This window comes from Lindgomyces ingoldianus (assembly GCF_010093535.1).
Source record: "Lindgomyces ingoldianus strain ATCC 200398 unplaced genomic scaffold BDR25scaffold_30, whole genome shotgun sequence".
Lineage (NCBI taxonomy): Eukaryota > Fungi > Ascomycota > Dothideomycetes > Pleosporales > Lindgomycetaceae > Lindgomyces > Lindgomyces ingoldianus.
In genome coordinates, this window is record NW_022985191.1 from 380,021 (window position 1) to 403,791 (window position 23,771).

General features: G+C 51.7%; 7 protein-coding genes across 7 annotated transcripts; 5 read left to right on the forward strand and 2 right to left on the reverse strand.

Annotated features, from left to right (window-relative positions):
- Positions 1-1,441: 1,441 nt before the first annotated feature.
- Positions 1,442-3,068, forward strand: BDR25DRAFT_336034 (3-carboxymuconate cyclase-like protein-like protein; the record flags this gene model as incomplete). The annotated part of the gene is made up of 2 exons (XM_033693067.1): positions 1,442-1,918; positions 1,999-3,068. Exons 1-2 carry the CDS (start codon positions 1,897-1,899, stop codon positions 3,066-3,068), a joined length of 1,092 nt encoding a protein of 363 aa, XP_033544076.1. The 5' UTR covers positions 1,442-1,896.
- A 290-nt stretch (positions 3,069-3,358) lies between these two features.
- Positions 3,359-4,648, reverse strand: BDR25DRAFT_234947 (HAD-superfamily hydrolase; the record flags this gene model as incomplete). The annotated part of the gene is made up of 2 exons (XM_033685492.1): positions 3,359-4,421; positions 4,473-4,648. The coding sequence occupies 2 exons, from the start codon at positions 4,646-4,648 to the stop codon at positions 3,359-3,361; spliced, it is 1,239 nt and encodes a 412-aa protein (XP_033544077.1).
- Positions 4,649-4,819: 171 nt separating this feature from the next.
- On the forward strand, positions 4,820-7,315 carry BDR25DRAFT_376125 (uncharacterized protein). Its single transcript, XM_033697425.1, has 3 exons — positions 4,820-6,858; positions 6,907-7,043; positions 7,097-7,315. The coding sequence occupies exons 1-3, from the start codon at positions 4,824-4,826 to the stop codon at positions 7,283-7,285; spliced, it is 2,361 nt and encodes a 786-aa protein (XP_033544078.1). The 5' UTR covers positions 4,820-4,823; the 3' UTR covers positions 7,286-7,315.
- A 2,455-nt stretch (positions 7,316-9,770) lies between these two features.
- BDR25DRAFT_69850 (uncharacterized protein) lies at positions 9,771-10,480 on the forward strand. The gene is made up of 3 exons (XM_033698933.1): positions 9,771-9,894; positions 9,950-10,256; positions 10,307-10,480. Exons 1-3 carry the CDS (start codon positions 9,831-9,833, stop codon positions 10,386-10,388), a joined length of 453 nt encoding a protein of 150 aa, XP_033544079.1. The 5' UTR covers positions 9,771-9,830; the 3' UTR covers positions 10,389-10,480.
- A 5,464-nt stretch (positions 10,481-15,944) lies between these two features.
- On the reverse strand, positions 15,945-16,881 carry BDR25DRAFT_305666 (uncharacterized protein). The gene is made up of 4 exons (XM_033690456.1): positions 16,659-16,881; positions 16,545-16,596; positions 16,264-16,448; positions 15,945-16,200 (listed from the first exon to the last, which is right to left on the reverse strand). The coding sequence occupies exons 1-4, from the start codon at positions 16,806-16,808 to the stop codon at positions 16,156-16,158; spliced, it is 432 nt and encodes a 143-aa protein (XP_033544080.1). The 5' UTR covers positions 16,809-16,881; the 3' UTR covers positions 15,945-16,155.
- A 628-nt stretch (positions 16,882-17,509) lies between these two features.
- Positions 17,510-19,514, forward strand: BDR25DRAFT_235378 (zf-DHHC-domain-containing protein; the record flags this gene model as incomplete). Its single annotated transcript, XM_033685509.1, has 3 exons — positions 17,510-18,483; positions 18,539-18,647; positions 18,696-19,514. The coding sequence occupies 3 exons, from the start codon at positions 17,510-17,512 to the stop codon at positions 19,512-19,514; spliced, it is 1,902 nt and encodes a 633-aa protein (XP_033544081.1).
- Positions 19,515-19,949: 435 nt separating this feature from the next.
- On the forward strand, positions 19,950-23,522 carry BDR25DRAFT_345011 (uncharacterized protein). Its single transcript, XM_033693999.1, has 4 exons — positions 19,950-21,271; positions 21,324-21,694; positions 21,749-21,948; positions 22,002-23,522. Exons 1-4 carry the CDS (start codon positions 20,191-20,193, stop codon positions 23,071-23,073), a joined length of 2,724 nt encoding a protein of 907 aa, XP_033544082.1. The 5' UTR covers positions 19,950-20,190; the 3' UTR covers positions 23,074-23,522.
- The last annotated feature ends 249 nt before the right edge of the window (positions 23,523-23,771 follow it).

Genomic DNA, 23,771 nt, shown 5'->3' on the forward strand with positions numbered 1-23,771 from the left:
AGTTCGCGTCGTGGGGGCGCGGTAGAGGAGAGGACGAACGGCTGAAACAGAATCAGTAGAGTACCAATTGAAGAAGTGTGAGAAATACCCCAAGCTGCAATGCAAGTAGTCAATTAGGTCCAGAGAGAGTCTCGTAGCTTATGGGAGGTAAAGTCCCACCCAATCGCCTAGCTAGCCCTCTAGCTGAGTGTTGAAGAACTAGAATGCTGTATAGAGAGGTAAGGCGAAAGAGTACTAAGGATCTCTCTCACAACTTGTCTAGGAGAGAAACGAGAGAATGAAGGACACTGTAGCGTTCTACGGAATAGAGAGATATTGAGATGGTGATGTCGAAGATCTGTGCCTTTGGTTTTTGCGTTTCTCTCACTAGAAGATGTTATAAGGCCAAGAGAGACATCCTCAGTCTCATTCTTGAGAGAGTGGGAGTCCTGGGATGTGAGAATCGAGGTTGAAGAACTGGGCAATCGAAAGATAAGCGCTGCCTAAGTCGCGATCTCTGTTGGGCATCTTGAAGTGTTCTCCATTACCTACCGCCCATTGCCCTCAAGAGCCTTGTTCTGGCTTTGGCGTCCATCTACGCTATTCGGTGTGAGAAACATTGCCAAGCAGTAGCCTTCAAAAAGCCTTTGCCGTCTTGAAACGGGCAAGCCGGGAGAGAACAACATAGAAAATCGCCGGGAAAATATGTACAGAATGAAAGCCATCATTGAGTCCCGCACTATCAACGAGTGTGAATCCACAAGCAGAAAAGGCTACTGAGTCACTAAAATCGCCAGCTCAATGCACCATCTTCAGATCTCGAGGTTGCCAGCCGAGGTGTTCAATAATACGACGAGGGGAGGAAAGTGCTTCTCCGATGAGGCACAACGACCTGCTGTGCAGCCATCAGTGTCTCCCTCGTGATCCCACCCATCCACCTCTCTTGCCTGGTTGATCAATACGACTTGCCGATCGTTTTCGCAGATGAAACGTGGACATAAGATGCTCAATGAAGAACTCCTCGTCCGATGACGAACCAACTCCGCCAGTTCACGTCGGCATTTGCACCTCGTTTCGAACGGCCCGCCGAGCGGACCCCAGACCCGTCGGCGCCGCACCTGCCAGAGGCAATTCCTCCTCTAACAACAACATTAAATCAGGCCGACCAGGATAGTCTCCCGCTGCCAAATACCTGAAACCCCGTACTCCCGTCTGACAATTATCCATAGAACACATGACAGGCTGCGTGCAGCCATGCATGCACCATGCAATTCATGCCATACCAATCCTATCTGAGCCAAGCAATATCACGAAGCACAACGCAGGACTTCTTGCCCCAAATCCGGGGCGGCTCCAACATCGTAAAATAAAAAGCCTTTTAATTTGCGAAATCCAGGCTCAATTCCACGATGGGACAAGATAGATAGATGACGAACCCCAACTGTAGATCCCCCGCTCATCAAATCCTCCAATAAGAATAAAGTCCCCTCCGGCCAACGTCCCAATTTTGCACTCTAGGATTTAGAAACCCCTTTCCCCCGGCATATCTTTTCTTTGGAATTTTGCGGTCAGGGTTCTAAGAACTCTAGGCTATATTACTGGAATCCATGCGAATATATTTGAGCTGCATGCGAGGGCCGGGGCCAATTTAACACGGAGCAGAAGACCAAGCGCCTGGATGGGCAATTAAGGTTGCTGGGACTTCAGGAACCGCTGTAAATCCTTTGCATATAGGGTCTCCTCTGCCCTTGTTGTTATCCTTCCTTGGGGCACCCATCGTCGTCATTCAACTCTTTGACCTGACAGGGAACCATCTTGACACAACTCAATCTCGGTGCACGACCGCAATAGCCTTATTCTTATCGGCTCGATTCCCTAAAGTTGAAATACCATCAATGGCTCTTCGAACTCTCCTCTATGCCTCAATGGCAGGCCACTCGTTGGCAGTCAAGCTCTATGCAGCCAGCTATAGCGGAAACGTAACCACATTCGAAATAAATCGCGGGCTGAGCGATCTAGCCGGCCGCAACTCTGCCTCCCTCAAAGCCGTAGCTGTGAACACTCAGTGCGGAAGTGCACCAACCTGGCTCGATCTCGAGGGATCGACTCTGTTCTGCGTGGATGAAGGATTCTCGACCCCAAATGCATCTGTCAACACGCTCACTATCAGCGCCGATGGGAGTCTCAAGGCGGCTTCCAAGGTCGATACAATCCAGGGTCCCGTCTCAGATCAGATATACAACGACGGCAAAGCACTAGCCTTAGCGCACTATGGAGGATCCGCCGTATCGACTTACAAGCTTAGCACCGTAGGTGGACTCACTCCGCTCCAGAATTTCGTTTTCAGCACACCTCCAGGACCACGGCCAGAACAGGAAGCATCGCATGTCCATGAGGCGATCATTGATCCCACAAAGGAGTATCTTTTCTTCCCTGACTTGGGAGCTGATGTTGTCCGCATTTACAAAATCGATCCGGCGACTTCTCTACTCACGGAACAACCGTCTTTGAAGGCGGACGCTGCTTCCGGTCCGCGTCACGCCGTATTCTGGTCGCCCTCAGGCATGTCCTACGGCAGAAAGCCCGTCTATCTCTTCGTCATCCATGAGCTCGCCAACAAGATCGTCAGCTGGAAAGTCAACTACGCCACATCCGGATTGACCTTCACGCGCATCCAAGATATCGGACTCTACGGCACCACGCCGCAACCAAACGGCACCCGTGCTGCTGAAATCGTTGTGTCGCCTGACAACCGCTTTATCATCTCGTCCAACCGCAATGCTACCATATTCAGCGTTCCTAACCCCGACCCATCAAATTCAACAAAGATCCCTTCGGATTCACTGACGACCTTTACTCCGAGCGAAGACGGCAAGTTGACGTTCCAGAGCCTTTCGCCAAGCGGTGGAAGTTTCCCGAGACATTTTAGCTTGAATAAAGATGGCTCAATGGTTGCAGTAGGAAACCAGAATTCTGGCTCCGTAGTTGTGTGGATGCGGGATGTGAAGACGGGAAAATTTGGAGACAGGGTCGCGACGGCGGAGAACTTGGGCCAGGTGACGAATGTGATTTGGGATGAGCGAAAGTGAGTGTAATTGGGAAATTTTAGGAATTAATGAGCAAGCCTTAGATAGTGAAATGAAATGCAGTCAGACAATATACCTAAACTTAAAACAATGAAAAAGATTGTGATCCGAGTGTCGGCCCGATCTTGCGGGAATCGGAATGACACGTGTAAGAGCATCGTCGAGAATCCAAAATGTTAATTAATCTGGAATCTGGTACGTACCATCAAGGACGCATGCAAGCAAGGCACCCCAACTCCTCGCTTGAGTACGAGAGAATGGGTCAAAGGATTCGCCGGAGAAGAGAAAATCGCTCATAGTGCCCACTTCTCCTGTCCTACTGCCCAGCTCACGGCGTCCCAGACATCTCCGACTTCCATCCGCGGCGTGTGCTTTGGCACTGTTCCAGCCACATGAACGCCAGTCCTGACGAGCACGCTGACCCAGTCTGTGCCATGCGGGCTGTTGTAGCTGTTGCCGCCTAGAATGTCACTCTCTGGATTGTCCCCTACCATGTAGACCCTCTTCAAGCTTCTTAACTTGTCGTCATTCTGTTCAAGAAGGCGCTTTCGGTGAGCTACTAGTCGCTTCTCTGCGAACTCGTATGTCGGCCGATGCGGTTTGCCGATTACGATCTTCTTCAACTCAACGCCGTTCTTTTCTCCACCTGTCAACGCTGCCCATACACCCTCAAGAGCTTCCCGAAAGCCGCCTTGTCCTAGCCGTGGGAGATGGTACTTTGCGGCCCATAGGAGGTCTGGGTTGGAGAAGTAGAGTGGAGGCTGCCCATCTTGTTGGTAGCCCTTGTTTGGCAGAGCAGTGTTTCCGTTCTTCTCAGAGAGCGTTCCCAGAATGCCTTGGTGTGACAAAAGTACATCTTTGATGACCTGGGTGTCCAGTCCCCAGTCCCGGGGGTCATTGTACACAAAGACGGCATCGATCTTGAGGGAGGTAGACGGCGAAGTGGGATCGATGGGGGCAGGCAGAGGTCGTGAGAAGGTCTCGTAGTAGGGGAGGAGCTGCTGGGAGAAGGGCCACACGGCGGGATACGCTGTTAGAATGTCACCTGGTGTCACGACTGTCTTGAACCCATATCGCTCTGCCACCCGCCGACACATGTCTTCGACCCCACCAACTACCATGATTGTCCTGTTCTTGTACTCGTCCAGGTCAGCAAAGGGCGTGTGGCTCTGCACAAACATGCTTGTATCTAACGGGACCTCGAGCTTCTTGGCAAGGTCATCTACACGGTCCGACTCGTGTTTGCCTCCGCCATTAGTGAGGAGAATAAAGGGTATGCGCTGAGACTGGAGGTAGGAGAGGGCTTTGTGGGCACGAGGGAGAGGGTCGGAGCTTCGGACGAGAACGCCATCGATGCTGCGATCAGTCAGCTCCCACATTGGAAAGGGCATGGCGTGCTTGCCTTACTCGAATGCAAATGCGAATTCGGGAAGGCACGGTGGAGGGGTCGGTGCAGAATGGAAGCAGCAGCGGGGCGGTGTTTGGGGGTTACTGCACTTCAGAAATGACTGTGGCGTTAGCAATGGAGCTCTGCATCTTGAAGCCACTCGTAAAATGCTTGTTATGGGTGTCTTGGTGGCCATTGCTGGCGGCGGAGGTGTAGAGGTTTGCCCGAAAGGCCCAATGCGTTGGAACTGCTCATCCATCTTTACGGCAGGATGTTTGAGCCAGCAGCGACGCCAGTTCTTAGTCAGCCATCGGGCATCTCTTCTCGGACGAGCATGTGTATAGCGGGCAACAACTCCCGTGCCTATCCAGATGTTTACGACCGAAATGGCAGAATTGACAGACACAAGCCCCTCGAATGCCTCCGAGTTGAGTACGGGAACTTCTATTACGCCTCCTGTGGAGATCTTTGCCCGTCCACCTATCAAACGAGCGAGGCCGCAGCTTAGCTGTACACCGTGTCGGCAAGGCAAGCTGAAGTGTAATCGCGAGCATCCTGTGTGCGACCAGTGTTCGAAGCGGTCGCGACACGAGTCCTGCAAATATGTACCCCCTCCTCCGAGGAATAAGCAGGCTCAGAACATGCGAGGTCGGATCAGGAATCTGGAGACCTTGGTTGTCAACCTGATAAATCAAAAGACCCATGAGCAAGGCGACACTCTAGTAAACGAACGAAATAGAAGCTGCAAGACAGAGGTGGAGGTGAATAGAGAACCGGAAATCGACTCGTTTGGCCAACTTCGCATCAGTCATGCTGGTACCGAAACCAGTTATGTCGGGGCAGGACACTGGTCTTCGATCTTGAAGGAGATTGAGGAAGTAAAGGATAGCCTAGAAGACTCTGAAGGTGAAGATGACGCAAATGAGGAAGTCTGGGATGACATCAGTGCTCGCTCAACTGTGACATTTGGGATACCTAGACCCGTCACTAAAGCTATGCTCATCCAGGAGATGCCTTCTAAGGATGACGTTGACCGACTGCTTCCCCTTTGGTTCAACTCAGCCGATCCACTTCTCTACATCATACATGCGCCAACGTTCCAGGAAGAATATAGGCAGTTCTGGAAAGACTCCTCTTCCACCCCGGTCATGTGGATCGCGCTCCTTTATAGTGCAATGGCTCTTGGAATCATCCTAGGGCCCCGGAACCCAGGCCTACATGCCCACGCCGCTGCATACGACCGCTCGTCTGGCTCTCTCTTTGACAAGAATGACAATCTAGCCAGTGCGGCCGACAGATATCAACAGCTAGCGTCTTCCGCGATGGTCCTAGCAGATATAGCAAAGTCCCAACCATATACCCTTGAGACTCTGATGATATATGGCGAGTGCGAGTTTCTTAGAAGAGATGATCACCACTCCAAGATTTTCCTCATGAACGGTGTTGTGGTGCGCGTGGCGATGCGAATGGGCTACCACCGCGATCCGAGCAACTTCAAGGGTATGTCACCCTTCCAAGGTGAGATGCGGAGGCGTGTCTGGCATGTGTTAAACATGATGGATAGCCTCATCGCGTTTGCCGTCGGTCTTCCTAGCATGATCCGCCGAGTCGAAAGTGATGTGCGAGCGCCGCGAAACCTCTATGACACCGACCTATCGATAAATATGACCGAATTACCAAAGGATCGTCCGAAAACTGAGATAACCCCCGGACTATATACTATCTCAAAGAGTAGAGTTTGTGCAGTGTTCGCCGAGGCGGCAGAGCTGTCCCAAAAATGCATTCCTCCTCGGCATTCAACCATTCTTGCTTTGGACAAACGCTTGGAGGAAGCCCACGACCTAGTGCCTGAAGGAATGCGAGTGCGCCCGATGGGCCAGTGTATCACCGACCCTCCAGTCTTAATAATGAGTAGATTTAACATCGAACTCCTGTATCAGAAGACTCGAGTGGTGCTCCATCGCAACTACCTCACCGCTGGTCAGTCTGATCCCAGATTCGCAGATTCTAGGAAGACTTGCGTGGATGCTTCTCTCGAGATCCTACGTTACCAGAACATAGTTTTCCAAGCTTGTCGACCAGGAGGGCAACTCCAAAAAGTGTGGTGGTACATGTCTTCACTCTCGACATATGATTTTCTTCTGGCCGCTATGGTCGTTTGTCTTGAACTCAACCACCTCCGCAATATAGAATCATCTCCAGATTTCGAAGGCACGCCAACGACACGGATAGCTGAGATGCTGGGTATCCTTGAGAACACTTATGAAATTTGGGCAAATCATCCAAATCGATTTCGGGAGTCAATCAGAGGAGCCGAGATGGTCCAGGCAATGCTTAAGAAATGCTCTGGGCCTGCGGGACCTCGGATCACCTTGCAAAATCCAATCCCCAATGGCATGGAACAGAGTACGTATGTGCCTGCAACACATCTATTGAATGCTAACCTTTGGGAAGATATCGCCGAGCTACCTCCGGGGTTTACTCCTAGCATGGCCGCTGAGGAGTTGCCCCCACAAATCTGGGGCACATGGCCGCCGCCTCCCGAAGCTTCCTCACTTGATATGCCGGGTATTCCTTCGGAGATTGACTGGGTGAGCGCAACCTCTCAGCGTTTTTGTTTTATTTCGCTGACCTAGTCAAACAGACTCTGTGGGATAGTACTATGCAAGAACAACAAAATATGCTCCCCGCATCAAACAATACTGCAATGGATATGTGGATGAGCAGTATGACTAGCAATGTCAACAGCAGGATTGACAACATGCTTGATTTCAGCGATCCGTTGAACTTACACGGCTTTCCTACCTTCTACGCTCCACCACCTGACATGTAAAGCCAAATACGACATCTGGCAGACTTTCTCAAATCACACATATTGCCAACAAGATCTCTTTAGCAAGTTAATTTATCCACGAACTTCCGGATCTGATCGAAGATTTCTTTATCCTGGCATTGCAGCACGCCCCTTATCGTATTGGCTTTCGGTTCCATTTGATGAAGTCCCCACCGTAGAGGATATTGTTTCCAGGAGCGATAAAGATCAGTAAACCGCATGCACCGGCAACAAGGACCAATGGTTTTTGTCCTGGAGAGGATTCTGTCGAAAGCCCTAAAAGTCAAGGGAAGCCTTCGCTCGACATGTCGAATTCGGCCTGAGACCACAAGAAGAAGACTGCCAGGGAAGCCATTCACCACGCCACATTGTAAATATGTGCTCTGACACATGTATTTCCTTGGTCAAATGCTTCCGTGGATGCCATGGCAGACTTCGCAACTCGACGTATCTGATGAAGAAATGCTCTAGGAACGAGCTTCGAAGGACCCAAATTTTATAGACATATTATTGTAAACGCTGTCAAGCCCTTTGCATGCACCCAACATGCCAACGATTAACTCGTATCCTCGTGGACAATCAGCTCGACCAGGTAGAAGGCCTTCGCCATATGTGTTGGCGTTGAGAATAATAGTAAGGTGAACAATAGTAAGAGTCTTGGCACCGATAGAGGAGGATTCTCTTCGCCACTCCTTTGTGAGAGATGCCCAGCTTCATCCTTTTGATTCTTTTAGAGAAGCCTTTCATGGCGCTCTCAAAGAAGTCTAGAGTCAGTTTGAAGAATTGAAATGCCTATAAGTATGCGCATGATGGCGGCCAATATGTTTCTCTCAACCTACCAGAACATTCAATCATTCCTACAGCTACAACACTCTTTGCAACACCCCCAAACAAAATTAAACGATCAAACATGCTTGGATCTAGATCTCAGGTCTCCATCATGCGCACTAGCACTGGCTTTCAGTGTTCAGTCATGCGGACTGTCGCTGGTTCTCAGTGCTCAGTCATGCGCATGCCCGGCACTGGCTCCCAGTGCTGCACTTAGTAAATTAATTAACGATTTACTGAATTCCGAGGGAGCATGGCTGGACAAACCCGGAACCTTAGCACAAAAATTTTATCCGGACCGACATTCTCTTCGAAATGATTTCGATTCTACCTACGCCTTTTGATATCGGTGAGGTCCGTCACCATGACCCAACTACTTGTCCCGGCCACGATCCTCACGCGCGGCTTTGCCTACACCACCATCTCTTCCTTTACGATGTATCTTCTTAAAAAACCGATGGAATTGTGGGATGTACATCGTGTGGCCTGTCTTTGGTGGGCTCTTGTACGGATAGCCAGTGCCTTGTTTACGAACTCCTTACACACCTGCCCGGTTACTAGGATTCCCGAAACGTTCCGGCTACAAGACTCCTTTGAAAAAATTAATCTTTAATTTTAAAAGGATTCTTTTAGATAGCACGGATAGGGAGATTTTTTGGGATTCACTGAATACATTCTTTTTACCTCTTGATGTCTCTTATATTGCATGTGATTATTTGCTGGTGTGTGAACTTTGGAAGATGGTGTAGATATGGGCTAAGGCATGAGGTTTCTAAATCACGTTTAGTACCGAACCAAGGGCTTTGCTTGGGTTTGCATCGTCTGCACAAAAGAATGGCGTCAGTATCGTTCTGCCTCCTGAAAATAATTGTTTTGTGTAACACGACTCCATCGCCCTCTGGAACTAGCATCTTGATGTGCTAAATTCAAAAAGGTGGCTTAGAACAGATGTTCAGAAGCGACGCTTGACGCATGCACCTCCACTCTCTCCTTTTCGTCTCATTGCACCACGTTTGTGAGGTGTTGCATTATGGCTTCGATGGATTTTATCGATTCAAGTTGTTTGGTGGAGTACGTCAGCTTGAATTGCATGTCCAAGCGCCTTGGAAATCCTGCGAACACACGCCATCGGACTTTCTTGATCCTTTGGCGTCCGGTTGGATCTAGCCCTCTCACAGACTGTGGAGGTATGGAGCGGATCCCTTTTATCCCCTCTGCTAAGTCTTTCGATTTCCATTCTAGATAGCAATGACTACTAACATCTATACCATCTCATCCGATAGCTCTCTCCACTTCTGTTAATACTTACGACTTCTCGAAGCTGGCAGTGCTGAGCCTCCCATGAAAACCCATTTTTATATCCCCCGGCAGTGTGCTTGCAGCCTGCATGCAGCAAGGCCCGAAGCGCCCGACCCCGGAAAAGCTCAAGCATACGATTGGTCCCGCGACAAACCTTCTCGTTCCCTGGACCCTGCCGAAGGATTGAGACAACGCGACAGGGTGCTCGACCAGGAGAGGGAGGCTTCGCAAGGCATATGCAAGTCAGATGTGAGATTTTGGAAAAGAGGTGGGGAGATTTCATGGGATTTTCTAGGAACCGAGGGCAGGGCAACGAGGATATATGAATTGGAGAAGGCCTGCTGCTGTGAGTGAGCGGCACGGACTATTGGTTTTGTAAATGCGATAGTATTGCTTTGCGCTTTATAATTTTTTCGTTATGTTTCGTCCATCATTTTTGTTCTTGCTTCCGTTCGCGCTGTTCGAGTCGGCCTGTGCAGCAAGTCAGTTCGCCCCTCTTGCTTCCACCACATTTCAACGTCGCTGACGCCTTTGTAGCAATAACATCAGCGCCACCCTTTCCAACCACAAATGCTACATCGACCTCAGTGTCTCCATCTACATGTCCAACCGGAAAGTGCGCGTTCAAGCTCCCCGTCGGATCGCAGCTTCAATGGTTCAGATTTTCTCCTTCAACGACAATTGTCGCTGCGACGGTTTCTGTCTTTATTGTTAACGGCACGAATACAACTTCGACCACTACAATCTTCAATGATCTACCATCAGGGATCGCGCCGCCTCCCACGAACGCAGCTGGGACACGGACGACGGTAGTTACCAGCTTCGCCGGTGGAACTGTTGAAGTGTGAGTTCTATCTTCTAATTGCAAAGGGGCTAAGCTGACCTAGTTTAGAGCATATCCAACAGGTTGGGCAGACTACGATTCTCTCGTAACATGGTCCGGAACGCTATTAACAAAGGGCATATGCTCGACTGAAACAGGATCAGTCATCACACTTGCACCGCATTCAGCTATTCCAACAAGTCTTCTCCAGGAGGTGACTACCGATGCTACAGATCCAGAAGGCATCTACTATTCTCCAACACTGGAGCCGTTTTACAACCCGCGCTTAAATACAGATGCACCAAATGAGGATGCGCTCAAGAGTTGCGCCTTCTCCATGACCGCACCACTGATAGCAGTTTCCGGAGTGCGGTTCTTGACGGAGACAACGACGGATTTTGGGAGCAGTCCGGCGACTACGACGGCGGATGCTGTTCAAGGGTCCTCGAATACCCCGGCTCCACCACCTGCGTCCAGCGCGAGTCCACCTTCAGCCCCCACTTCTGCTGCTCCTGTCCAGCAACAGCCCCCTCCGAGTTCTTCACTACTTCCTCCCCCTTCGAATCCAAATCCTTCCAGCCTGGCTCCCCCCCCTGTTACCGTCATCTCCCCAGCACAACCATCCGCCCCACAAAACGGAAACCCAGAAACACCAAGCCAAGCACCAGCCCAGCAATCCATACCACAAAGCGCTAATCCGGGGGCTCCTGCACCGAGTCATGCACCAGTCCTCACATTCAACGACAACCCTATCACCGCAATATCTTCCTCCGCCTTCGTAATCGGCACACAAACGCTTACTCCCGGCGGCACTATCACCGTATCCGGCACGACGATTGCTCTGGGACCCTCTGCTTCCTTTGTTATCGTAAATGGCATCACTTCTACGCTTTCGAACGCTCTAGCTATAACAACACCTCCCCCAGTCCTAACAATCAACAACACGCCTATCACTGCAAGCCCTGGAGGCTCGACGTTCGTCGTTTCCGGACAAACACTCACACCTGGAGGAACTATTACTATCGACGGAACTACAGTCAGCCTCGGACCCTCGGCATCCTTCGTCGTCATCAACGGCGCTACTTCCACGCTCGCAAATCCCGCGGTGCAGACTCAGGCTCAGATCACGCCTCCTCCGCTGACGATCGGAGGGTCTACATTTTCTGCAGCTCCTGGCACGGGCATTAGCTATGTGATCGGTGGACAGACGTTGACTCCAGGAGGAGTTATTACGGTAGATGGGACGACAATTTCATTGCCAGCAGGAGCCTTGCCGACCGTCGTTGTGATTAACGGGGAAACTAGTATGATTGTCGAGGCTACTGCGACGGCTACTGCGTCTGCATCTATTAGTAGTGGAAGGGGAGGAGGACAAGGTGGGCCGGGAGCTACGACGAATTTGGGCGCGAGTCGGACTTCGGAGGGGCTGCCACTATTTACTGGCGCTGCTGTGAAAGGCGCAAGGCTGGAGCGATGGGGATTGGGGGCTGTGTTGATGTGGGGCATAATGCTAAAGGTGCTGATATGAAGCTTGGGCGAAGACCATGTTAAAATGTATGTATGTATGTGTGTATACGACGTAGAAGGCTGCGGTAATGTGTAAAATGCAAAGAATTCCACGATGTACAATTAGCGAGAAAAAAGTACCTGTGTCCTTACGCAGCAGCAGTGTTACGGTCTGGATACTAGTTATCGCGCGAGAAGGATCACGTAACTATGTCACGTGATGCTCGTGCGCGAACATGTAGATATTCTCCTTTTCATCCGTACGCAGGAAAGATGACAAGTAATGACCAGAAATCTGTTGCCCTCCAACTCCAACTCCAACGCTGTCAGCGCGGGCGTTTTCAACGTCCTCGTACAATCTAGCGGCACCGGGCGCATTCGCGTCACCCTTCCAACTAGTTCTGCTGCTAATCGGCAGTTTATGCAGCGCCTCTGCATGAACGTACGGATCTTTTAACTTCTCTGCTTCTTCTTTGTGCTAAAGGCTAACGTGAACAGCATGAGGAGCAGAGAAGTTAAAAGATCCGTACGTTCATGCAGAGGCGCTGCATAAACTGCCGATTAGCAGCAGACTAGTTGGAAGGGTGACGCGAATGCGCCCGGTGCCGCTAGATTGTACGAGGACGTTGAAAACGCCCGCGCTGACAGCGTTGGAGTTGGAGTTGGAGGGTTGGAGAGACATGTGCGTGTGGGAGGATCTGTTACTGTTAGCACCGTACAAAAGAGAAAAGAGCCAGGGGACTGTACAATAGGGTTTGTAAAGTTGATGTTGCGTTTGCCAAAAGGTCAACCTCCTAGCTAGCACAGCAGAAGGATATATATAGACGGATAGCTGTACGCGACAGTTGATGCTAAAGAAGAGAAGGCAAAGGGAGAGGGGAGACCTTTTTATATACACCTCTCCATGGAAAGATTCCGCACTATTCCGCCACAGAATTCCACACGAACAGCCTTTACACCGCCAAACATTCACAGGACAAACGCACGAGGCTGAACGACGATAGCTCAAACGCTCTACAGACCCGTACTAGATCCTGACGTATCAATGATGGCTTAAGGCCCCCCGCTAGGAGACAGACCATTATTCACAGAGTTATTCACAGGACAGAACTAGCCTATCCTAACGTACGGCATCACTAGGGCAAGTCCTAACAAATGGGGTAGGGTATAGGCAGAACGTAATCAGATAGACCTGCACGGACAGGAGGGAGGTAACTAGTACGGAAGGCAACTCTTTGGACAAAAACAGAAAGTTGCCAGTGTCTGTACGCAGTAGCGTTACGATCTAGATACTAGTTATCGCGCGAGAAGGATCACGTAACTATGTCACGTGATGCTCGTGCGCGAACATGTAGATATTCTCTTTTTCATCCGTACGCAGGAAAGACAAGCAATGACCAGAAATCTGTTGCCCACCCTACCTACTCCGTACGCTGTGCACACCGTACACTACTCTTACTCTTGCTACTTAAGTGCTCATACCATAAGCAGCCGGCTGAAAGAGCCCATTCAACAACCTGAACATTTTTCTGCATCGACATCCATCGATATTCTCTTCCACCAATTCCTAGCGTTCCCCCCTCAGCCTGATTAATTCCGAATTCCAATTCACCCGAGGCCATTTTTCTTTCTTTTTCGCCAGTCGTTCTATTTCTAGCTTGCATGTCCCACGCGAACGAGGGGCCAAAACGCACAAACTGCGGTTCGCACAACATATGAACGTCACAACCACCACTCACCATCACACACGAAAGCCAGTGTCGCCGGAATAGGGAATTTTCAAGCTGTAAAGGCGAAAGTTCTCGGGTAACCTATGGCTAAGCCTCTTTGGTGGTCAGTAGTACTGAAATTAGGGTTGTGGAAGAGAGAGAGAGAGAGAGAGAGATGTTAAATATGAGGGAGAGCACATGGTAGAATGTTACGGGGCATTTGAGAATTCTGTTAGAAAGTTCTTAGCCTTGCTGCTGTCGTTGATTCTCTCATTGCTACACAATACATAGACCCAGAGGCAAAGTTAATGAGCCATGGAGATCTCATTCAAAGCCTTTGCGTGCATTCATATCTTCTTCCTCTACCTCTACATCATTCCAGTTATATGCATTTCCTCTTCCTTATCATCATCACCAACACTTAAATCCAAGATTAAGTCACCCACATCTCTAACAGCCGGGCCGCCCTTCCCAACAACAAATTCTTCCTGTCACCAACAGTGTAATTGGCATCCGCCATACGTAAATCAGATCAACTGGGTCTCCTTCAGCGCCGCAACAACAATAACTGCTGCAACAGTGCAGGTAATAGTTAACAATGGAACAAATGCAACGCGAACAACGACGATATTCAACAAATTGCCCGCGGGAGTAAGTTCAATACCAACAAACGAAGCCGGAACCAGAATTACAACCGTGACTGATGTGTTCGGGAACATTTCAACGGTGTGCGTGGTCGCCCTTTTTGTTCTATTTAATCTTTCATGAGAACTGACTAGCCTGCACATAGAGCCTACCCCACTCGCTGGGGCGACTACGAAACCGAAGTCTCCTGGACCGGCACACTGTCCACATCCTCATCCTGCCTCACAGGCACGCACTCCATTACGCTGACCTCGCACCCACCATGGACGGCATCTGGGCCATGGGGCCCCATCAAAACCGATGCCGGGGATCCAAGCGGGATGTTCTACAGCGCAGTTCTCGAGCTTTGGTTCGGTGACCATCAGTTTTTTCAGAGCATTATGCCGGGAGAATTGTTTATGCAAGTGTGTGGTGTAAGTGAAGCGGCGCCGCTGGTTGCGGTAAGTGGGGTTAAGTTTTTGACGGATACGGTGACGAGTTTTGAGACAGGGCCAGCTAAGACGAAGGCAGAGGCTGGGGCGGGGCCGAGCTCGTTGGCGGAGAAGACAACAGTGGTGGAGAAGAGTGAGGTGAGGTCTACGCAACCGGCTTCTAGTGTCGTGCTTGAACGGCCAGAGAAGACGTCTTCGAAATCGGATCCTCCTCCTCCTCCTCCTCCTCCTCCTCCTCCTCCGGCTGCTACTACCGAAGAAGCTCCTAGGATAACGCTTGCGGGGTCATCTACTCCTCTCCCTCCAGCTCCAGCTTCGACTCCGGATGCGGAACGTCTATCTCAGATATCGTCAGCTCCAGGGAATGTCCCGTTGAGCCACGCTTCTGAGCCCGCTGCTCAACCTCTGCTTTCAAACCCTGCGATTCTTTCTCCATTGCCATCGATCGTAGTCGTGCCACCACCAGTGTCTTCGCAAGCAGGGAACGACGCTCCTTCTTCCGGGCCTCTTCCGTCTTCACCAGTGAAGCCCGAGCTCGCTTTCATAGTAACAATGATCTCAACCCTAATCTCCCAGCTTAACACCATCACGGCATCAGACGGAGGGGTGAAGGTTGAGACGACGGTATATCCTACCCTAGTCTCTGTCATGCCGACTCCCGTAACCGAAGAAGTCACTTCCACAAACGGGGGTGGAAGCACAGCCGTGTACACCTTAACATACGAAACTTTCCTGCCCTTGCAGTCGACCCTGACCTCGAAGGCTATTAGCGTGACGGAAACCGATGGCAGTGTTAGTGTGTATACGACGGTTTATGCCACTTTGGTGCCCATGCGTCCGAGCCTTACGACGGAGGTCGTGTCGGGTACAAATAGTGATGGAAATATGGAAACTTATACAACGACGTTCCAAACTCTTGTTCCAGTGTTGCCAGCTACCGCCCCGAAGCTTGTTACCGTTACCGACACTGATGGGAGCTTAAGGATATATACGACGACTCCTCTACCCGCCGTCTCTGCTTTAACTAACGCGATGGGTTCGCTATCGAACACTGAACCAGCTATCCACTCAACGGCACAAGTTCTGAGTTGGACTGGGATTCCCACGGGCGCAAGCACAAGTACACCGGATCAAACGCGGACACCAACAAGAGAAGAGCCATCCTTGTTCACCGGAGCTGGAGTCAGAAGTCTGAAACTGGATGACTGGAGTTGGGTGTGGAGATCGAGTGCTTTTCTAAGTGTAGTGGTGGTGGGGCTGTAATCTAGTGCTGAGGCGGCATTGAAATGGCCTATAGTATATGTGAGGGAATTGAATTGTTCAAGATGGCTTGGAATTTCCAATAAAAAGTAGGCTCAAAGATGGAGTATAGTGACGTTAAAGGGATAAAGGGTACAGATGACTGGAGGTGATTAGGAGGCAACTTTGGATTTAATGATAGAGGGATTTACGTGGGAAGGTGGGAGGGAATGGCCTTTCGATGGACTCGAATTGATCTACTTGATACATCTTTGGGGACTCAGCTTATCTACAGGTCTTGCATGGCCACCGCAGTAAAGGAAGTCGGGGGGACCCGTCATGATTCTCTAATTGAGGGTAAAGAAAGCGGAGGGTTAATGAGGGGTTGGTTTAGAAACCATCCTTGCCCCACTTGTTGAACTGGTCGTGGAGAGACTGATTGTGAGTTAGTAATCAAGAGCAAAAGTCTTGGCGCCATGTATGTATGGCTGGACCCACCTTTGGAAGGGTGACATTAGGGATAATGACAGTGTTCAATGCTGAAGGAGCGTCCTTCTTGGGGGCATTGGGGTCGCCACCGGGGTGGTACTGATATTTTCCAGTGCCTCCACCCTCTTTCCAGGGCTCGCTGCCGGGCGCCTGTGCAATTGGTTGCTCGGAAGAGGAGGAGGTGGGTGACCGCGCTGTGCAATTGGGTCAGTGCTCTTTCTATAAGAACGGCACTGCACGCCAGGAGGAAAGATGCTAGGCCATGGATGTGTATTCAAAAGGCAGCTTACAGAAATGCCATCCCGCAAGCCCGAAGGCACCGCACATGATTACTCCCAGGATCTGTCAAGCTCATGTCAGCCTCCAATTCCTCTGTCTCCGGCTCACACCTTCTCGCGACATACGTAGAGCTCTGGATTGCGCCTGGCACCCTGCTTGAGGGCTTCCTTGCTCGCGGCCCGATCATCGACGGCTTCGGCAAAGCGGCGGGTAGTCGGGCTCATTCGGAGGCGGGGAGTGGCCCGGAATGCGGCTCGGCCAACGATGGACGACATGGTGTCTCTAATTGATTGCGGTCGCAGAGATGGGCGGACGGAGCGGAGAGGGGCAGGGTGTGTGGTGTCGCGGTGACGGGTGATGAATGACGGCCTGCGGGCTTTTGGCGAGTGGTGCAGTGGTGCAGTGGTTCGATGAGGATTATGTCAGCCGTCATGCACTGACTCTCGCGGCGCATGGCCGGAGAATTGCTAGCCCGGAAATGTGCTAGTGTTCCTGGACGGGCCGTGGGACCTTGCAGAACAGTATCAACTTTCTCGCCCCTTTTAACTAGGACAATATACCTCCAGCCCTGCATCTAGACATGTCGCCGACGGCTTTATAACGCGTTCGGCCTTCCCTTCATTGACACCTTCACGTCGCCACTCCCTCTTCCCTCTGCCCTTCTTGCGCTCCTTACTGCTCGCTTCGGCACGTCCTGCAGCCAAGTTTCTTTTAAGCACGCTTCACTTCTCACATCACTTCCAACCCTGGGAAGTTTCAAAACTACCCAGAATCTCCCCCCTTCCTGAGTCGATGTCATGCATTGCTGCGCGATAAATATTCTTGAGACCATCATCGCCTCACTTTCGCAATGACGACACCACCCTCTGACCAACCTGCGTCGCCGAATGCGCTCGCGAATCCTGCTCCCGTCGTACAATATGACCGCACCCCTCCAGACCCATTGCCCGACGACCCCGAACACACCGCAGCAACCATGCAGCCGAACCTGAACAATCGCAACTCCACCGGGAGCCGCATTCTGGGCATGAGTGGACCTGCTGGGGAGCCGGGCCTTCCGCCGTCGCGGCCCTCTTCTATTGCGACAGCACAGTCGGGGGGTGGAGGAAACCAGCGCAGATGGTCGCAGGCCCCGCCATCGCGTCGAGGAGGAGGTATTCAGAGCGGCATCGGGGGCGCGAGCGTGGCCGGAAGCCTGGGAGGCCAGAGCCGCCCCACGACGTCTGCAAGCAGAACACACGTCCCACTTGCAGCGGCTGGTTTCTTTCGTCCCATGAGCTCGCAAAGGCTGCAGCAACAGCGAAATCAACGGCCGACGTCATTTCTTGGCCACGGTTCGATGTATTCAGAAGGCGCGAGCGACCCTGGGAGCAACCCGTACCGTCAAAGCTCGGGATCAAACAAAACAGTCAGGAACCCCGTTCCGCCGCTTGGACTGCATCACGACCTTGACCACCCTCCTCCCTCCCGAGGGACGGATATTACCGACCGAGACATGCCCGATAGAACAACCGCAAATACGACGCCCACAGGTGCAGAGACGGTGCGGAGCAGGGGGGAGAGCATCACGCCTCTCGCAAGGCCAAGACCCCAGCATCTGGATCTCTCAAAGGCACACAAAAACGACTCTGGCAAGCTTCCAACCCCAAGCAAGTCTCCGCGCTCGTTCAAATCGAGCTTCATATTACCCAGTCGTGAAGGAAGATCTTCCCAGATGCGACCACAACAAGGACACGAAAAGCTTGCATCGGCCGAATCCTCTCCTCGCATGACAAGAAAAGAGGCCACCAAAGAGGCTGTCAAGAGAGAGTTGGGCAAGAACTACCATTATTTCTCAGGCAATACCGCCTTTTGTTGGGGAGGAAGACTTCAGAACGCCCGGGACCGGCCTGTGAATATTGCAACGGGAATATTGATCCTTGTTCCCTCTGCTCTCTTCTTTACGTTTTCGTAAGTCTTCCCAATTCATGGAAAGACCAATGAACCCGCTAACATGTCTTCTCAGAGCGCCATGGTTATGGCTTCACCTTTCTCCTGCGATACCCATTCTCTTCGGCTACTTGTTTTGTGTTTGTATTTCTTCTTTTCTTCATGCATCTGCTACAGATCCAGGAGTAAGCGCCAAAATGAATTCCCGCCATGCCAGTATGCTGACAAGATAGATTCTTCCTCGTAATTTACATCCATTTCCACCACCTAATCCTAATGACGACCCATTAAATCTTGGACCACCCACCACTGAGTGGACCATGGTCGTGTCAGCGACATCTCCAAACTCTGCCATGGAGGTGCCGACTAAGTACTGCAAAAGCTGCAACATCTGGCGCCCGCCGCGCGCCCATCATTGTCGCGTCTGCGATAACTGCATTGAAACTCAAGATCACCATTGCGTCTGGCTAAACAATTGCGTCGGACGCCGCAACTACCGCTATTTCTTTGTCTTTGTCACCTCTGGCACGATCCTGGGTTTGTTCCTGCTGGGCGCCAGCCTTGCACACATCCTTGTCTGGCGCCAGCAGAACCACGCGACTTTCGGAGCAGCAATCAACAAGTGGCGCGTTCCGTTCGCTATGTGCATTTATGCAGTTGTTGGAACGCCATATCTGTTTAGTCTGGCCGTCTATCATCTGTTCTTGATGGGCCGAGGCGAGACAACACGAGAATATCTTAACTCTCATAAATTCCTGAAGAAGGACAGACACAAGCCATTCAATCAAGGCTCTCTGTTGAGAAACTGGCTCGTGGTACTGCTGCGACCGCGACCGCCAACATACCTGCATTTTAAGAGAAAGTATGAAGAGGGAGACCAGCGATTTGGTCCTCGGAGGGGAAAGCGTAGTGCTCCCCTGACGGCGGAGCAGCAAGGTGGAGGTGTCGAGATGCAGGACGTTCGTGCTTCGCAGGGCTTCCAGGGTCCTAGCTCCAGGGCGGGGCCCAAGAGGTCACTGCGAGATGATGCTGGCAAAGATATAGCAGCATAGATGGTTTGTCAGGGGAAGCCCTGAACCTATTTCACGAGTCACTGTATAATTGTCATCACAAATAGTTCTCTAATGTGTATATATAACGTGGCGACGGTGACCAGCAGCGGGGCTCTCGAAGTAGGATATGGAGAGTTGGGCTGCTCACTGTTGGCGTGGGAGTGGAGGTGGGATGGGCAACGCCTGAGGCTAGCTCGACGTGGTTGCAGACCTAGCAATAAATGAATGAACCCGCCCCACGACGACGACTCCAGCGCAGAAGGCCAACGTACCCTGACATATGCAGCGGTTTATCAATTGGCGCAGGTGGTGGAATGGACGGCATGCTAGGGTGGTGACACAAGCGGATGAGGAATAGCCTAATTGGCTGGCTGACTAGCGGTTTATGTTTACCTCAAATGCTTCCGAGCTCTGCCTCCCTCACACGCTCCATATCGAACACCACATCTCGGTGCCGAGCTCGCACACCCGTCAATTCGCGGTGCACTGCTTCGTGCAGCCCGTACCGACCGACTACAGGCATTTTCTACAGTATTGGTCGTCTGTCGCGTCTTAACTTTCGAAGTGTCACCCCGTAGCCGGCCTGGATCCGCCAGACTTGGACCTCCTCTGCGCGTCCACGGCCTCAGCACACACCTTCCTCGCCCACAACCACCCCGCCTCACCCACCAGCACCATGGCTGGGCGCGACACATCCCCCTCGTCGACATCCTCCACCCTCTCCAACATCACCGTGCAGACGGACCGTCTCCCGGCCTCCCGCTCCATCAGCGCGTCGCCCCCAACGTCGACACCCCCAACGAGCCACGGCGATGAGGCCAGCGTCCTATCCGACACGCACAAGATGGACACCCCCGTAGAAGCGCGGGACGACGTCTCCACGCCCCGAGCGCATCCCCAAGCGCATCCCGAAGCGCATCTCGCGGTGGAGGCCACGCCTGAGGTGCCAAAGAGCGAAGGCAGGCGGTCAGCACGGAGCACTCGCGCCGCTGTCTCCACGTACAACGTTCAGATCCTCGCGGGCACCGCAATTCACACGCCGACGAAGTATTTGGACAAGCACCACAAGAATGTCTTGCACGGGCCGCTGCCGAAGAGTGCCGTTCACTCACTGATGGAAACCACTGAGGGCGGCGCGATCAAACTTGAGGACGGGGACTCCGGCGATCCTGCAGAAGAGCAGCTTGCCTCTGAAGCTGCCGAGGCGGCCCAGCGGCGTAGGTCTTCGCGAGTGACAGACCTCCGCAAGGAGGCCTTTCGAAACTTGGCTGCGGCTGGCGAAGCTGTTGCGCAGAAAGGCCAAGAGCTATTGGCAACAGGGAAACAAAGGGTGCAGCATGCTCTTAGAAGCAGTGTGGCCGAGCAGCGCACGAAAGAGTCGCAACAGGCACTGGTTAAGTCTTCGCCGAAGAAGCGCGCACGTGCCTCCGCAGCACCAACCCCAGAGGATGAGGACTCAGAGACGGAGACAGAAAAGGACTTTGTGAAGCCGAAAACTAAGAAATGGCTTGCGCAAGGGCTGTACCTGGGCCAGCATCGGGAGTTCGACGCCCGACTAAAGGAGAGCCAAAATCGGGCAAGGAGGAGGTCGAAACAGGCCAAGGAGAGCAAAATTCTTCCTCTCCCTATGTTCGCTGGAGAGCGCATGCTAAACGTAGATCCACAAAACGAGTGGCGAGATTTCAAATTACCTTTCGACACCTACAATCCGCTGCCTCGAAAGGTAAAGGTCGACGGCTGGGTTAAACTGCAAAAGAGTGAGTGATAAATGGTCAAGTTTGCATATTTGTAGGTGCTAATCGTGTCTAGATCGCTTTATTGGTGATGCGTCTGCTCAGTGGAAGCGTGAGAAGCAAGACTCGTCTCAATGTTACTGCTCCCCCGAAGACGGCTGCGGGGAAGCTTGCCACAACCGTATTATGTCTTACGAATGTGACAGTACCAACTGTCCACTCAGTCCCGAGCAGTGCGGCAATCGTCCATTCGCACAGCTCAAGAAACGGGCAAAAGGTAATCGGTACGATTATGGTGTGGAAGTCATGGAGACGGAAGACCGCGGTTATGGAGTGCGAGCTATGAGATGTTTTGAGCCCCACCAAATCATTGTTGAATATGCGGGTGAAATCATTACTCAGGGCGAGTGTGAGAGGCGTATGAAATACGTTTATAAAAAGGATAAGGTTGGTGATGAATTTCTCTCAATTCTCGCCCACCTACTGACTGATGAATCCCAGTGTTATTATCTCATGTCTTTCGATAACAAGATGATTATCGATGCCACTCGTGGGACTATCGCTCGCTTCGTTAATCATTCTTGTGAGCCAAATTGCGAGATGATTAAGTGGACGGTTGGTGGGGACCCTCGCATGGCACTCTTTGCCGGGTCTCGAGGAATCATGAGTGGGGAAGAGTTGACATATGACTACAACTTTGAGTGAGTTTCAGGTTGAAGATCAGCGTCTGTTCCATCACTGACACTTTTTGTAGTCCATTCTCCTCCAAGAATATTCAGTTATGCAAATGCGGTACAGAATCCTGCCGTGGAGTGCTTGGGCCTAAGCCCAAAGACTACAACCGCGACAAGAAGACAATGACGTCTTCAATCATATCTGGTACCAAGCGTAAGATTCAAGATATGTTGGGCGGTTCCAGAGGCTCCAGTAGCACCCCGAGCTCGCCAAAGAAGCGCAAGCTTTCCTCTCTTGCTACCACGGCGTTGACCAAAGCAAAGAACTCCCTTGCACAGACTGCTGCAAACGAGGTAAAAGCCAAGGAGAGTGCAGCTGAGCTCCAAGCTCAGAAGGCTTCTCGTGAAAACCGCGCGCTCCGCCGCTCTTCCTCCATGACTCTGTCATCAAGACGCTCTAAGATCGTCCACAAAGCATCTCGCCGTTCTCTACCCGTCCTCAAGTCAACACGGCAGACTACAGTCAGCATCAAGCACAAAACTCCCAAGCCAGTACCCAGACCAGGTGCTCTGAAGCCTATCAATAGAGCTTCACTGCTCCCTTCCATTCTCCAGCGCAATCTCCCAACATTCAAGGGCAGGAAGAGTCTCCCAACGTCCACGATCCCGAAAACTCCTGCTCGATCATCTCGGTCCACTCGATCCGCCCGATCCACCCGATCCGCTCGATCCGCTCGATCACCTTCGCCCTCCTCTCCTAACATCACGCCTGCCTCTCTTCGCAGCGCAAATCGCACTAGCTCAAAGAAACTTACACAGTCTAAGCTTAACTTCAAACCAGTGAACGATGTCCCCAGAGGATATAAACTAGATTCCGTGCTCTTCACCGATTCCGAAGATGATGATGACGATGATGTCGACATGGAGTTTGCGCCAAAGACTTCCCGTACTTCAAGGCGTCCTACCACTGCTAATTCTGTCCGTCGAGCCGCAGCCGGGGCAAAGAGAACGTTCGAGCGTGGTGTTCGGACCTCAAGGCGAGCTGCTGGTGTGGGCAAGGCTGCTGCTGGGCTGGGTTTCAGGGGTATGGGCGGTCGAGGTGAGGCTATTAGTGGGAGCACGATTCGTGTGCTTACTGGAGATGACGACTGAATGAACAGAACAACATCACGACTATTCTCTCTCTTAAAGCATTGCAAGGATAGGGATGATTGGTGGGTGCGATACAGTTTCTGTGGTGTCATGGGTAGTGGCTGTTGTTCGTCGCTGAATTTTTGGGGGAGTTCTCTGTCTTTTCGATGTTCTTTCTTCCTTCTCCCCCATTCTCCCTCACGCACGAGCAAACCCCTTTTTCAACATCGTCGGGGTGGACCGGTCTGTGAGATGGAACGGAACTCTCTGTTTGTATAATGGGAGCGCATGGAAGAGAGATCATGCATACATGGGCGGTCAAATGGAGTATGGTGAGGCTTGTTGGTTGTATCTCTTCTTAGCCTGGTCTGTCTCTGGCTGGTGTCTGTGAGGCGTTTGACGTGGTGTTTAGAGCAGCTGATGGGCCGGAATTGTGGATGTGGAGAGCGCTCCGGACACAGTGGTCAGACAGGTTGTGTTTTGCTTCAATAGATGGTGTTCCTATCCTCTAGTCTCCGAGAGTTTGACGTGATATGTTCGCTGTCCACTGCTCATAACTTGGCGTGTTCATTGTTGGATGAATGATACAAAGGCCTCGTCTCCCGGGCCTAACACTAGGAAGAGCGAGCCTAGATGGAATAATGAACGGGGAAGTGATATGTCTGTTTGCTATGTCAAGACCACCTTACCAGTAGAGCTAGCTATCGGTCTGTAACAAA